Source organism: Centropristis striata, chromosome 9, assembly GCF_030273125.1.
Source record: "Centropristis striata isolate RG_2023a ecotype Rhode Island chromosome 9, C.striata_1.0, whole genome shotgun sequence".
Taxonomy (NCBI): Eukaryota; Metazoa; Chordata; class Actinopteri; order Perciformes; family Serranidae; genus Centropristis; species Centropristis striata.
This window is the reverse complement of record NC_081525.1, coordinates 12480624-12497151: the sequence shown is the minus strand read 5'-3', so window position 1 is coordinate 12497151 and position 16528 is coordinate 12480624. Positions and strand designations below refer to the sequence as shown.

Here is a 16528-nt window from a genome sequence, read left to right as displayed (position 1 = left end):
ACCCTCACATGAAGTGGCCCTCAGTACAACTACATGCATTTGAGCATGAAATCTTAAAAGTGCAGTGTAAAAATGCACAAAATTACTTCTTGCAATTAATGTTGGTCTGCTGTTCTTGCACTGAAAAAAAAAGAAATCACAGTAAGTGGTTATTTTTTATTTGCTTCAAAACTTTTGTATTCCTATTTATAATGTTATACATGCATTTTAGCATGAAATATGTTAAGTTACTGCACTGTAAGCATATTTAAAATAGCAGTGTCATCATATCTGGTTAAGTGCACGGTCCTATATGTGGCCCTGTGGTAGTGTCCATGAAAAATTGTGGCCCCCTCCAGCATTTAAGTTGCCCATCCCTGACCTAGGCCAACAACAGATGTTTATATATCCAAACACAGATTTATGGATAAAATTGAACCAGGATCCATTTATTACTTAGTTATTTGTCTTTTTCCTTCCTAATTGGTAGAATTATGGTGAGTATTCAAGCTTAAAGTAATTTGATAAAGAATCATTTACAGGAGTTAAAAGCTGCTACAGTTTGTAAGGATAAAATAATCATTAGATAGTGCCTTAAAATGTTTTTTATTCATTTTGGGTGCTCTAAATATGGGTATTTTCCACTTATTTTCAAGATTAATTTCTAGTACTTTAAAAATTAAGTATTTGATTTTTGGTTATGTTGAATGATTATGGTTTCTTGGGTGATATTTTTCTTGACCTTTTATTTGTGTTTGTGTTTAAGGTTTTTCACCTGTGATTGGCTTTGGCAACTTTCAAAATAAAAGAGAGAAAAGAAAGAATCTTGATCATCGAGTGAATTCCAGTCCAATCTTCTGAAGCAAGCTGTCTTTTGAAGCGTGGGAAGCTGCAGTTTAAAGCTCACAAGATTGAGGGCCACTTGACAGTTCACCATAAATATGCGTGCATAATAAGGGAAATATAAGTGTGGTGTCGCGACAACATTAGTTTGTTGTAATGCTCCTTATGGGGGGTGAAAGTCAATCAACAAGTTAGCTGAAATAAAATTAACTGACTTGTTTGCTTTATCATGTTTATGGAAGTGCAACAAAAGAGATTTATCTCATAGATTCAACTCATGGAACACATAATTGAGGTTGTCAAATTTGGTGAAAGAAGGCGAGAAATGACATGCTGGTCTTTTTGTTGCAATGTCGAGAAGTGTCCCAAATGTTGTGTCAGCCTTTACGTCTGAGTGTGGTCGTAATTGGGCTCATATTGTCAGGTCTGATCCAAGCACAGCTGACAGTTAAACAGTGTTATATATTTTAAAATGACAATCTATGTATTAAGAATGTCTCGGCCATTACAGTGTCTTGCTTAGAGGACATTTTTGAAAAATATTCTCACTGTCAGAAGGCTATTGGGCCTATCGAGCATTTCATTTTTTTTCTAAAGTTTAGGTTAACTTCTTGTAAAATGTATTTCAGCCATTGGCTTGGGTTACAAAAGCAAGGTAATTTTGCTTTTTATATAGGTCTAATAAATCTTCGCTTCAAGTGCAGGCAATCAGGTTGGTAGTATATATGTACAATATCTTGAATAGATACCAAAACACTTGGAAAGCCAGAGCCTAATCACTTAGCACATGGTCGTGTGTGAAGGTGTTTGCACACACGTTTTCATTTGCATATGTTTGTACGTGTGTGGGCAGTCGGAAACAGGCCAGCTGAGTGTTTGAGCTTAAAAAGCAAGTGGCCTGTCGATGCCGTGCCAACAGACCCAGAGTACGGATTGTCCCCAGATTCTGAAATTCACACTTTGTTATGTTGTTGGCTTGTTTTTACAGAGAAGGGTATTAAAAAAGTCCCTGGCCCATGAGGATGATGTGTGATAATAGCCTTGGAATCTTCCTTTTGTTGAAATCCCAGATCAAGTCTTGGTGGTTCATTTCATCCAGAGAAACAATCTGGAGCAAACAGATGTAATTAGTTTATTCAATTTAAATCTTATCCCAAAAAGCAATACTCCCTATGACAGACTAGATTTTATCCCCCCATCCAGCTTGTCTGCCGCAGTGTTATATGGGGTAACAGTAGTCTGCACTCATTATTTTGAATGACTGCACAGTGCCTGTGAGCGAGCCAAAAGGGGCAGGATGTATTCTCACAACAGAGGCCTCCACACATCTACACTTTAGTGAAAGGAAAACAGGGAGACAAGCGTTTCCGCTTACCAAGTAGCATCTCTGCGCCAGCATTCAGACTTCTATATCGGAGCACAATAGACTTGCCATCTCGGGTATTCCTCTCTCTCTGTTTTGAGGATCACCACTTTACCCCTACAATGACTCTTAAGCGACTGGATCCGACTGCAGTCTGCTTTGCTGTATGACACATTCCTACTACGGTGGCAAACATCGTTAGCCGCCGAGGCTTCACTGACCTAAAGATGTTAGCGATGGCAGACAGTCTTGCAGGAGACGGTAAACTGAAGGCGGAGTGGATGCGAGGGGAAACCGTTTTGCTAAAAAGCCCAACCTGTCAGCTCAGTATAAAAGATGAGACAGTAGAGAATCCTAAGTAGAAAAAGAGAAGGGCCAAAAGAAGAGAAGTAGTAGCTCTTTAAAGTGAGGTAAAGAGGCTGACTGTGGCTCACAGCTGCTATGGGAGGCCTTTCTTTTTTCTTCCCATAACGTAATGTACCTCCAAAACTCATCAACCTTGGCTTATAATGAAAGCTCCATGATAAGTACATAATGGGAATGGGCCTACACTGACCATAGCTACTCCTCTTTTCCAGCTGCTGTGCATTTCCAGAGAGTTCCAACCAATGTGATCTGTCTGTGCTTGGCCTTTGACTTGTAGATGTCATGTACAGGCATTCATGTTTGAACAGCTCAGAACCTGGCTGGATGAAGGAAAAGAAAAGCTACATAGCCCAGATTTTCACTTTTTCACCATATTTCCCCTACTTTCTTCCTCCTTTTTCATACCAATGGGCGTCCACTGCGTCACTCAATCAACACACCTTCCAGTTAAAGAAAAAAGAAAGTGGGCAATGGAATAAACAGTGCAGGTAATTACTTCTATACGGTAAAGTGGTCCAATAGGTAGAATAGCAAAGAACATTGATCTCAACTGAAGGTACAATGAGTTTGATTGATACAGTGTAATGTGATTTAACCACTATCAAAAAGTAGTACCAACACACAGAGTACAAAACTAGTCCTTATATGCCCAGCTCCACTCAAGCTATATTATGTTACGCAAGAAAGTTTTACCATATTCCCGACCCCTCCCCCTTCTGTCCCCCAACTCGAGCCCGCAACATCCCAAACCTGGAACTGTATTTCCCATGGTCCTGCGAGGGTGTGTGTTTTCCTGTAATCCAATCAGGAAATCCGTCTGAAATTGCTCCAATGCAAGGGAGGGTGAAAATTATTCTTAATAATGACATAATCAGCAGAGCAGCCATCAAGCAGATAAATTGTCATGCGCATCGTGCTAAAATATCCAATTATCCTTTGTCCCCCAGCTCTCTGTGTTGAAGTTGGAACTGCCAGAAAAGCCAGTAGGTGGATCCCCGATTCCCACTGGTTCAGTCCTGCTGGCAGGTTTGCAGTATAGACGCACCCCCCCGCCCCCCCATCCCCCCCAAGAGAAGAGGGCTTAAACAGCCTGGTGCTTAGTGTACAGATCTAGATATGTAAATAGGTTCTATACAATAAAATTGTTCCCGATCCTCAAAAATAAATGGATGAAAAGTATCTGTGACATTTTTTTTTTTCCTCAAAATGGTTCCATTGTGCATACGGGGTTTCTTTTTTTTCCTTGAAGTTCCCAGTCCTTCCTTTGTTCTATTCAACAATTGTTTTTGCTTTATCTTACATAGCCTCCATTTATGAAGTTAACACATGCCTAAATTGGTTTGCACCGCATCTACTCTGTGCCCCACAAACAGAGTAATCTGCTGTGCGATGCCAAAGGAAAACAATATGTTTTCTTTCTTTTACAAAGTGCTCCCCTCTTCTTACCTCCGAGGCGTGTCTGATGCTCTGTTCTGCTTCCAGATAATACTGTCAAGCAGTCATTTGTCAAAAGATCCCGAAGGCCATATCTGTCGCTAGAAAGAAAAAGTAGTTTACTGTACCTTGTTTTGCTGCAATATCAGAACAAAAAATAATAATAAAAAAAAACATCCTCCTCTTTGTTTTAGCTTGTGAGGTTGTTTTTCTTCAACTCCTTATTTGTACTTTTTTCTTCTTGTCTTTTGTTTTTTCTACAAAAAACATAATTATTCTTTTTTTTCCCTCAGGTCCAAACCCCCAGAAACCCCTTGAATATATTCCCTCCGGTATTAACAGGGTGTTGTACAATCCCAGTGTAATTCCATGGGTGTCTGGCAACTCCAGGCTGGCGTTTCAGCTCCTGACATATCTGTGGTTGTCAGCATTTCGGCCTTAAGTCTCTGCTGCAGCAGTGGCGTTAGCTTTAGCCTCAGCCTTCAGAGTCCTGCCTGCGTGAGTGCATCCACAGGGCTATACCCGGGTGGTGGAGTGTGAGTGTGGGTGCGGATGGGGTAGGGTGTTATTTTGCCCGCTGCTGGGGAAGGTGTTGAAAGAGTGGAGCGAGGTGAGCCCCCCCATGGTGCTGGGGATCATGGTTATGGTGTTTGGCGTCATAAGCGGGATGTCGTCTGGAGAGCGCCTCATGGCCAGAGTGTAGTCCGGCGGGCAGGCAGTCCTCAGCACCACGTCATGCGGGTGCAGGGAGTCGCCCACTCCCCTGCAGTCTAGGTCCGAGTGCTGCTTCATCTGCAGGGACATGATCTCCTCCTCCTGGGTGTGAGCCAGGTCGTTGGCGGCGCTCCGCTGGGGGCTGCAGCGTCTGTGGACGTCGTGCCGGCGCTTGTCCTTCTTGTAGTAAAGGGCGGCAAAGGCCAGGATGTTGAGGAAGAGCAGGGAAGCTCCTACGGCGATGGTCACCGACAGCTCGGTGGAGTAGTCGCGCTGGTCCACCAGGTGCGGCTGGTTGTGGCTGTCCTGGGTCTCGGTCGGGAACGGAGTCGGGTTAGGGCGCTTGGTCACCAGAACCTTTGTCTTTGGGGTGCGGTTGGTCGCCTCTGGCGGAGGGATCTGAGTGTAGGAAGAACAATGGTCAGAACATACACTACCGGTCAAAAGTTTTAGAACACCCCAATTTTTCCATTTTTTTATTGAAATTCAAGCAGTTAAGTCAAATGAACAGCTTGAAAGGGTACAAAGGTAAGTGGTGAACTACCAGAGGTAAATAAAAAAAGGTAAGGTTAACCAAAACTGGAAAATAATGTACATTTCAGAATTATACAAGAAGGTCTTTTTCAGGGAACAAGAAGTGGATTAACAACTTAACTCTATGGAGTCTTGGGCTATTTTGTCAATTTTTTAAATTCTTTTCATGTCTTTGTAAGTCATTTTGTGTCTTTTTTTGTCATTTTGTGTCTTATTTTGGTCATTTTGGGTCTTTTTTTAGTCCTTTAGTCCAACATAAAATGTGATTTTGAATCTTTTTTTTACTTTCAAAACACTATCATGCTCAATAAAGAATTTTAAATGTTGCAAATGTGCACTCATTTCAGAGTACACTGAGACATTAAATTGCATCATTTTCAATTAAATTCTGGGAAAGTTGGTGTGTTCTAAAACTTTTGACCAGTAGTGTAAGTGATTTGAAGATTTAAAGTTTTAGTAAAATCTGGACATTCAATGATGTGTGAGGGTCTAAGAATCTTCTTCATGCAGAATCTAAAGTTTTTCATCTGATTCTTTTGAAAAAAAAAAGGCTCTGCACACTCAAGTACAGGTAAACCTATCAGTTTAACCAGAACAGATGGAAAGGTTGTTTTTTTAACCTGCATTGAAAGTGTGATGTTTTGTCCCTCTTGGAAAATGTCATTAATGTGTATGCATGTACAAAACTATAGCCAGAAGGTGGCTAGCTAATCTTAGCATAAATGTAGGAGGCAGGAGGAAACAGCTGGCCTGGCTATTCCCAAAAGATACCTTCCTATGAAACCACAACTTGTCTTTTTTTGTTTGTTTCTTCTATTCTTTTCCTTTTCTTTTTTTTTTTTTTGCTGTTTTTGTATAGATTTTATGAACCTTGGGCAGCTGCTCCCCTAGGCTCCAGGTCTAAATGCAAAGCTAATCACCTACTTGCTCTTGCTCCATACTTAATGCACACACGAGAGTGGTATTGATCCCCTTTATTTAACACTCAGCAAAGGAGTGTATATCCAGAAAATTTTGAACTAATCCTTTGCACATTTGAACAAATGACCATGTCGTGATGAGAACACAACAAATTCAATATGTAAAATATAGCACACAGATCGTGTTTATTCAATTAAATGTTCTAAAGATCTAAAGATAACCGCCGTGAGGAACATCCACAGAGGGAACATGCAAACTCCACACAAAAGGCACCAGCCGACACACAATTTAACAACTCACTCGACTTCACTTAACAATACATTTTTATTATGGTTCTCAGCTGATGTTTTATTAATGGGATTATAAATCGGTGTACAGTATGTAACAAATTTTGGCTCATAGTGTAAACTACCTCAGCATACTAAATCTACAGCCGAGTGTGACTTAAACAAAAGCATTTGTTCTTCTACCACAGGGATGGGCAACTTAAATGCTGGAGGGGGACACAGTTTTTCATGGACACTACCACAGGGCCACATATAGGACCGTGCACTTAACCAGATATGATGAAACTGCAATTTTAAATATGTTTACAGTGCAGTAACTTAGCATATTTCATGCTCAAATGTAATGTATAACAGTATAAATAGGAATGCAAAAGGTTTGAAGCAAATAAAAATTAACCACTTACTGTGATTTCATTTTTTTTCAGTGCAAGAACAGCAGACCAACATTAATTGCAACAAGTCATTTTGTGCATTTTTACACTGCACTTTTAAGATTTCATGCTCAAATGCATGTAGTTGTACTGAGGGCCACTTCAAGTGAGGGTGCGGGCCGTATGCGGACCCCGGGCCTCCAGTTGCCCATCCCTGGCCTAGCAACTAACATGTATTGTGTCTATTATTATGTCCAATCACAGAACTGAGCTCATAATAGGCACAAGGGCAGGGTTGGACAATAGTTGGGCCGAGGGAACGACTCAGGTAGATCAGTTTTTAGAAGCAGGATGAGATATAAATGGTTTAGAAACCAACCTTGGTGGTGGTGGGGATGAGCTGGGTGACCTCGTTGAGGCTGTGCAGATGAGGAACCAGCTCCAACCACAAGTTGACCTGAGGACAGGAGAGAAAATGAAGGGAAACCATTTTTAAGAATTGTTGGGAGAAGTGCATACCCAAATCAATATGACACTGCATCAGAATGAAGTTATTCTGACAATTTGGATGGTAATATCTGAAATGAATCATAATGATTCAGAAGCTTTGCTTTGCATGAAGCTAAATTAGGCAGCAAATTATTTTTTTTCTGAACCCACAACTCTACTTTTCAGATCTACAAAAGTGTTACATAGTATTGGTATTACTGGGAGATAGTTCAGTTCAGTTCAGCTTTTTTATTTCAAACGTGTGAGAGTAACACACCAAAGTAAACTCAAAAACAAACAAATCCAATTAGAATAATCAAAACAAAAATAGCAATAGTCAAAATAAAACTATAATGTGAACACAACATTTCGCGAAAAGGAGTAGGATTAAGCATATGCTTATTTAAACCTACCCCCTTCTCCACTACTCAAGTAACAATTTTTTTTCCGAAACATATATATTTACATAATACATATTTACAAAAAAATAGAAAATAAATAGACAAAAAAAATAGAAAAAATAGACAAAAAATAGAAAATAAATAGACAAAAAAAATTGAAAATAAATTGACAAAACATAGAAAATAAATAGACAAAAAAATTGAAAATAAATAGACAAAAATAGAAAATAAATTGACAAAAAAAATAGAAAAAATAGACAAAAAATAGAAAATAAATAGACAAAAAAATTGAAAATAAATTGACAAAACATAGAAAATAAATAGACAAAAAAATAGAAAATAAATATACAAAAATAGAAAATAAATTGACAAAACATAGAAAATAAATAGACAAAAAATAGAAAATAAATAGACACAAAATAGAAAATAAATAGGTTAGTTTAAACAATACTATGCAAAAGTTAAAAATATTTAACAGGTTTTTTAAATTTTTTATTTTTTTAATTACATAATTATAATTGAAGTCAAAGTGACGACTGATAGAAACTAAAAGGGGCAGATATGATATGATTGGTCAGCAGTTGGGCTGTTGACATGTTTTAATATGGCTTTTAAACTTTTCCTGCTTCAGAGAAAGTTAGTTGTGCAGCATAGGTTCACATTGTAATCTATTCTTCTGAAAAGTGAGCCAGCACCGTGACACTAAAAAATAGAATAAAAACCCAGATAGCTGGCTTAGCTAAGGTTCTTTCCCAATATATGTGTATTCTATTTCAGGATGGTGTCAGTATTTCAAATCAAATCAAATCAAACTTTATTTATATAGCGCTTTTCATACATAAAAATGCAACACAAAGTGCTTTACAAAAAGAAAAGAAAAAAATAATAAAAACAAACAATAAAAATGACAAAACCCACCCCTCCCTCCCCCACATACACATTTATTAGTGAGATTGTTAGACATGAGTGTCAACATTAAAACAGAAGAGTGTAACTGTACCTTGTTGGCGCGGTAATGCTCTTTTACTCTGGGCTTCAGGCCGATGTGGAGGTAAAGCTGGTCTTTCTGGTTGTAGCGTGTCCAAGCCACTTCTTCAAAGCGATTGGGCTTGGTGTGGATGAACTTGGTGTCCTGGGGGACAGGCTGGTTTGGATCCCTGACAATAAGAGTAAAGGAGGAGAGATGTTTCTTATTAAATAATTCATAGAGAGTTGGATCTGCTGTTGGCTTCATGGCAGACTAATAATAATAATAATAATAATACACAAACACATTTGCAGTGGTGGAAGAAGTATTCTGGTAAAAAGTACTAATACCATCCATAAACATATTGAAAATGTATTTAATGTAAATAATCCATTTAAATGAGAAACTATGTACTTGGGCAATATACTGTATTATGTGAAACATGGAACATCAAAGACAAAAAACTGCTGGCTATACTATTGGCAGCCAGTAAAAAAGCCACGAGGAAATGGTTAAAAGTAGAACCTCCCACCATTAATGAGTGGATTGAAGTTGTCTTTGAGATTTATGTTATGGAGAAGATATCGTTTTCGCTCAAAGTTGAAAAAGAAAAATTTTATAAGATCTGGACCAAATGGACTGAGTATGCAAAACAAATCATATCTGATATAATTTGAATATATTTGTGCTTTTTTTAAATGTATTTTTATGTGATGTTTTGATTGTCTCAAATGGTGCGCTCCCCAGAAGGGCAGTTTGGACAATTCACTTAAACTTTCTACACCCATCCTTTCCTATGTCCTTGAATGACTACGGCTGTAATTGAAGTATGTGATGGAACTTTGCCTTACTAAATAAAAAGAGAATTATATTAAAAAAAGAAGTACTAATACCACGCTGTGAAATTACTCCACTACAAATTACAATTATTCTCCTTAGCGTTCAGTCTCAGCTAGGAAAGAATCCTTGGCTTTCTTTTTTACTTTTTTACCCTTTTATTTGTCTTTTTTTTATCTCTAACTCTGTTGTGGATTGAGCTTTTATTACTATTTTATTCTATTTTATTTTATTGTTTTACTGTTTTTAGTATTTTATTGTTTTCATTGTTTTTATTTATACCTATTTGTGTATGATGTATTCTATTTTAATAACTGTACAGCACTTTGGTCAACTGAGGTTGTTTTTTAAATGTGCTCTATAAATAAACTTTGACTTTGACTTTGACTACAAATAAAAGTCCTGCATTCAAAACTTACTGAAATAAAAGTACAGTATCAGCATCAAAATGTACTTACTTTGAGTATCAAAAGTGGAAGTACCTGTTGTGCAGAATGGACCCATCAGATTGTTATAAATATATTATTGTATTATTAATATTAAAGCATTTATTTCAGCAGTGTTTGAATCTTCTCAAGGTAGGCCTCATTTAAAGTACTTAATGTACTGTTATGAGGTTAAATAAAAAAATTGACTAATCACTTTAAATGTATCATGTTTTTATGTTAAATCTCGACCTGAAAAGTAACTAAAGCTGTCGGCTAAATGTAGTGGAGTAAAAAGTACAATATTTACCTCAAAATGTAGTGGGAACATAAAATAGAAATACTCAAGTAAAGTACAAATACCTCCAAATTATACTTAAGTACAGTACTTAAGTAAATGTACTTAGTTACTTTGCACCACTGCATATTTGAAACAATGCAGCAGTATGAAAGATGCAGTCCTCTCCTCGCCAATCAGGAGTAGTTAAGTCACTTTTTAGTTGTTTACTTTAGGGCACAGGAAGTTAAACTAAAGGTGGAGTGGACCTTTTGGGACTGTCTGTTTATTAAAATTTTAATTTTGACCTACAGTAAGTGTAGCATCTCCCTCCGGCTAATCAGTGTAATTATGAAAATAGTGGAATGCAGTGCTGAGATGCAACCCCAGGTAACATCAAATATTAATCAACAGTTCCTGAGATATCCCACCTGATAAAATCAAAAAAAGGTCAAAAGGGGTATTACTGCTCACACACGATTGGTTTTCTAAAGATTCTGATTGAATGAAAAGGTCTTAAGATAGATAATAACCTCAAAAGTTTCCCTAATTTGAAGTTTAATTCAAATGTGGGAAAAAAAATCAGCATGTCACAGTTTTTAAATTATGGATGTCTCATTCGGGGTGAACCTATTTATATATTTTGTACATAAAAAGATGCTTCCAGCCATGAATATGTTTGGGTAACGATGCAGTTCTAACATGCTGATCATTTCCATGAAGCATATGCATCAGTGGCTGCTATAAACCATACTCAGACATAGCTGCTATTTAAATGAACCTGGTCTCACAGGAATCCGTGGAATAGCCACGGAATCACTCAAATTTCTGTGAAACTGACACCGATTTCGCTACAATGTAAGTTAATGACAGTCATATCCCGTGGCTATTCCATGGATATTTTTTCCTATTGGTTTGTTCCAAGTCACGTGACTTTCAAGGTTCCGGCGGTCAGAACAAAAAAAATGGCGGGCAGTTCTCAAATTTTTTGTGAAAAAATCAATATTTGGCTTAGTTTCTGCATAAAAATGGATTTTGATCACATTTCTAGCGAGAAATATATGTTTTATTTTCTATATATTCACTCAGTGAATGTACATAATCACTTTGTATGTTGGAATAGCCACGGGATATCATGTCATGTCATTAACTTGCATTGTAGCAAAATCCGTGTCAGTTTCACGGAAATTTGAGTGATTCCGTGGCTATTCCACGGATTTGGAGTAAAGCGAATCCGTGGCTATTTCACGGATTTCTGTGAGACCAGGTTGGAAATTGTATGTACCATCTTCTTATGGTAAACACTGGAATCAAACCACACATGAATGAACTAAATGCAGGTCTGCAACCCCATATGAACTCCCCCTATATACTGAGGAGCTTACAGAGCACATTGTGCATGGTTTCCTGTGCCCTGTAGACCCCCTTACACTTAATCTGTGCAGAACACAGCCAGCCATGTGAGCTATGGAGACCCATTCAGACCCACTGAGAGCCCCATTGTCTGAGAGCGGCATATGGAGCCAGCCAGACCTCATCAGGAAGACGCTTAACCATTCAAATTGGCGGCATAAATCTCCCAGGTACCCGGCATTCCACGTCAATTTGGGGTTATATATGTAGATCATTAGTGCCTTTCTCTTCCCCTCAGGGCTACTGGGCAGTGCACAGAAAAAGCCAATGTCCCCCCATTACGCTCTCGAAAAACAATTACCGCCATGACTATATGCTCCAAGGCAGCGTGAGACAGAAGGGGGGGGAAGGATTTTAATTTTGTCCCATCGAGAATGTCACTCTTCAGGCTACGAACATTAATTAAGAATGTATTTGAAGATATGTAGAGGGTATCTGCATAGAATACTAATTACACTGTACAGTCCATAAAACACAATATCACAATTCACTACTCCTGGTCATCAAATATAGGTTAATATTGAGAAAACACAATTGCAACGAAATTATCAATTAGTTCCTGCTTTTGTAATGGTGATTGCATGTTGTCAAGTGCTGTAGGAGCAATTGCAGAACGAATGGCAACAAAAATGGTTTAAATAACCCTGTAGCTGACCTTTACATAACATAATGTACTGTTTATGCATATGTATATGTTGAGGCTTGTAAATCAGGTTTATCCGTGGACAATTACTTTACACATGCTGCCTGCTATGGCTCATTTTGCTCTCCGTTACCTCTGACCTTCTTTTGGGACCATTGTTTTCTTATTTTGACTGTTGCAGTGAGGAAAAATGATTTGATAGGTGTTTTTGGTGCGTGCAAATCATAGATATATATGACATATACGGCATATTAGGGCCAAGACTAAATACACTTTCTACTGCAAGGACGTCATGTTCAAATCTAATAACATATATAAGAGTGAACATTAACATGTTAACATTAGTCTGTATAACAATTATGTGCTGTTCCAACATTGGGGTGTGAGCAAGTTTGGCAGCTGACAAATAACACCAAATTCTTTCTTTTATGGGAACAAACAAAGAGCTTGAGGAAAAAATCTAACCACAGCCATGGTACCTGTTAACTCTGACTTAGGTTAAAGCTTTGTTGAGCTACATAATGCCAAGAAAGCCTGCCTCTGTTGAACTGGCTGTGTGATACACCCCTCAGGTTTTCTGACATAAAGTTGTGAGTTAATGCTGGTCATACTGTTCTCATGATGTGTTTTTTCACCCATAAAATATGGCACAATGCAAGAGACCGGTCATTCCTGATGATAATTTACTTGTATCCTATTGTCTATAAAACCACAGACAAAATTATAATGTCACTACAAAAGACATATAAAAACTGACATTATTGGATCATGTCATTATTTTCAGTACAATAGAAGTACTCATACTCATTATAGGCGTGTTTCCACTGAGTACTTTTTGGAAAGTGTTTTGGCTCCGCCCACTAGTTAGTTCCCCTCTGCCTCCGGTCCCATACAGGTACTTTTGTAGCGGCTAACCAACAGAGTTCCATTGTGACAACAGACCGATGCGGCAAGCAGTGTTGCCAACTTATCGACTTTGTCTCTATATTTAGCGACTATTCAGACCCCTCTTTTTTTTTAAAAAGCGAGTAGCGACAAATCTAGCGTCATTTTCTGGTGTTATTGGAGACTTTTGGAGAATCATTCCTACACTGCAAAAAAGGTGTGTCTAAAAACAAGATAAAAACACTAAATCTGAGGGAAATTATCTTGCTGCATGGACAGAATTTCTTAATTTAAGATTATTAAATCTAGAAATAAAAATGTTGAATGCTTAAAATAAGAAATAATTAAAAAAAAATTAAAAAACAATTAAAAATTGAAACAAGATAAATTATGCATCACTTCTAAATCTTCTAAAAGTTTTTTTTTTTTTTTTATCTTGGTAAGATTTTCCAGTGCACTCTGCTTGGGCCAGTTCATCGCTGCTTGTAGCTTTATTTATCTTGTTTTAAGAGTTAATTTCTTATTTTAAGCGTACAACATGCTTATTTCTAGATTTAATAATCTTAATTTCAGAAATCTTGTCAAGTGAAATTATCTGTCCATGCAGCAAGATAATTTCCCTCAGATTTACTGTAGTGTTTTCATCTTGTTTTTTAGACACCTCTTTTTTACAGTGTACTCTTCTTAATGAGTAGCAGGTGCCGTCCCAAAGCACTCAAGTGGCCAAGTCCTCCCGCAGCAGTCTGTCCCAGCTGCAGTTAGGGCAGGAGATGTTAACCCCTTAGCGTCCAGTCAGCCTCAACCATATCCAATCAGCTGGACTAGCTAGTAGTGGCTAACCTGAGCCGCTAACCGATGAAGTTGGGCGGATCCTCTCTCCCAAGCCACACCCATAGCGGCTCACTAAAGCAGGGATGGGCAACTTAAATGCTGGAGGGGGCCACAATTTTTCATGGACACTACAACAGGGCCACATTTTGGACTGTGCACTAAACCAGATATGATGAAACTGCAATTTTAAATATGTTTACAGTGCAGTAACTTAACATATTTCATGCTCAAATGCATATATAACAGTATAAAGTGTAAGGACAGCAGACCAACATTAATTGCAAGAAGAAATTTTGTGCATTTTTACACTGCACTTTTAAGATTTGATGTTCAGATGCATGTAGTTGTACTGAGGGCCACTTCAAGTGAGGGTGCCCATCCCTGCACTGGAGGGAAAAGTACCTAATGGAAACGCGCCTGATGTGTCATGCCTACTAGCTAGAGCATGGGCATAAAGTGAGTTTGAGTTGCATCTATAGTTGGTGCATTTAATTTGCAAATATGCACTTTTATTCTCATGCACAGTACAGTTGAATTCAGTAAACAGGATTTGATGGAGCCATGCGAGCACTGCCCCAGTCTATGGGGAGAACACAGAAAAGTGAGTTTTATAGCCTTTAGGAGCCATGTTTGCTGTAACATCTTACCCTGTTTTGGCGAAGTTTGTCCAGTAGGTCATGACCACAGCACTGAGCATCACGTCATTCTTGGAAAAGTTGCAGGGAAACAGCTCTGTTGGTCCAATCATCGGCAGACCAAACACATAAGGGATCTCATCTCCATGCGCTGCATCTGCCCACGGTGGTACCTAATGAGCAGCAGATGAATCAAATCACATCAGTATTATTATATTTATGTGACAGATACAGGACACTGAAAGGCATTATTTTTGCTGCTGTTACACAGTGGATATTGTGACCATACACAGACACACAGACATATCAAAGCAGCTGGAAAATAATACTTTTTGAGGGAAAATAACAGGAAATGAGATAAGTTTTAATAATATTTTGCTAACCATATCTGGGCCATTATTCAGTGTCTTGCAGAAAAAGACACAATGGGGAAAAAAGGAATGGCACAGACAGAGGAGGGTTGCTTTGAGCTGGATTTTAAACAAAAATGCTGAAATACATGTTACGCACTGTGATCTCTTGAATGAAGAATATGCCCAAAGAAAATGTGGGGATTTAATCATTACCAATCCTAACTTTCTTTTAGGATTGCATAATTAGTCAGCGTCGCTGTGTATAAGCGAAAACTGAGCAGACTTCTTCTGCAGAAAGTAGTTTTTATATAATTAAAACCAGGAGTAAGCCAAAACTGGAAAATGTGTCACTTCTTAGGCTGCAAACTACACTTACAATAATGTAATTGGAATAAAATCAGACGTGCTGTGTCTTTGTACTGTAAGGCAATCTGCCTTCAGTTCACAAAGAAGTGAAGTTTTGAGTTCTAAAACAATCAGAAGCAGATTTTCTACTCAAGCGTAACACAAAGAAATCATTCTCAAACTTTGTGTGGAGGCGGTTTTAGGCTGTCTTCTTTTTAATGATGGCGACGGACTATAGATAATTAATTTTAGTGCATTCAAATCCTCAAAATATGTTGAGGAAAAGCTGAGGAAAACGCTAATTTCAGAGGCGGTGCATTTGCACACAAAGTTATTGAGAAGACACAAATGGATGCAAATATATGCTTGTTTGTAACCTGACGTGCCAGTTGGTTTGTTTTTACAAAACCATGTGAGAAACCGTCAATAGAAACCCAAAATCTGTCCATCACTGTCTATGTCACGGTCAACACTGTTGTTTTGACACATCCACATGAATTAATAACATGTTGACCTCAAACTCAACTTCCAGAATGTGAGTCAACTTTTTTTAATACTTTATTGCAAGGCTTTTTACTTTCACAAACATAATGAGTCATTTCGTTTTCTTTACAATATTGTACCTTGCACCCCCCCCCCCCCCCCCCCCCTTTTTTTTTCAAGGTATATATTCACAAAGTAAATAACAAAAACATAGGGTAAACAGACAAACATATACTGTATACAAGGCAAACTGGTATTCCCCAAATGAGGATCTCTAAGAAAAGAAATAAACAACAAACTAATGACACAAAACAAAAAAACAAAAAAAGGTAATAATATAATGAAAAAATAAGCGGTGGTGCATGTATGCGTGTTCATGAATCTGTGTGTGTGTGTGTGTGTGTGTGTGTGTGTGTGTGTGTATGCATGTGAGTGTTGATTAAATATTTCCACTGTTTTTACCAGCCTTCCTTTACAGTATAACTTGTTCCAAATATGTACAGAATGTGAGTCAACTTGTGTAGGGGAAAAAACACTACAGGTCGAAAGAAGTGAGAAGTTCTGAGATCAGAGTCTTGGGAGATGCACTCAACAAGCACATAATCTGTGCTTGCTGTTGCTAAAAAGGAATAGCATTTGTACAGTCCTACTGCTAAAAGTTTAAGTTCAAATTTGTGCAATAAATTGAAGCAAAAACATTCATTTCTGTTCAAATATTAAGCTAGCTTGTTC

At 38.0% G+C, this 16528-nt stretch overlaps 1 protein-coding gene across 1 annotated transcript in view; it reads right to left on the bottom strand.

The window, feature by feature from the left end:
- Nucleotides 1–4204: 4204 nt before the first annotated feature.
- Nucleotides 4205–16528, bottom strand: part of nlgn1 (neuroligin 1) — a 453450-nt gene continuing 441126 nt past the window's right edge. The window contains exons 8-11 of the mRNA XM_059340847.1: nucleotides 14628–14788; nucleotides 8703–8859; nucleotides 7192–7269; nucleotides 4205–5098 (exon numbers count right to left, since the gene is read on the bottom strand). Coding sequence (XP_059196830.1) covers nucleotides 4502–5098; nucleotides 7192–7269; nucleotides 8703–8859; nucleotides 14628–14788 — 993 coding nt within the window. The 3' untranslated portion in view covers nucleotides 4205–4501. The remainder of the gene's footprint in view (nucleotides 5099–7191; nucleotides 7270–8702; nucleotides 8860–14627; nucleotides 14789–16528) is intronic.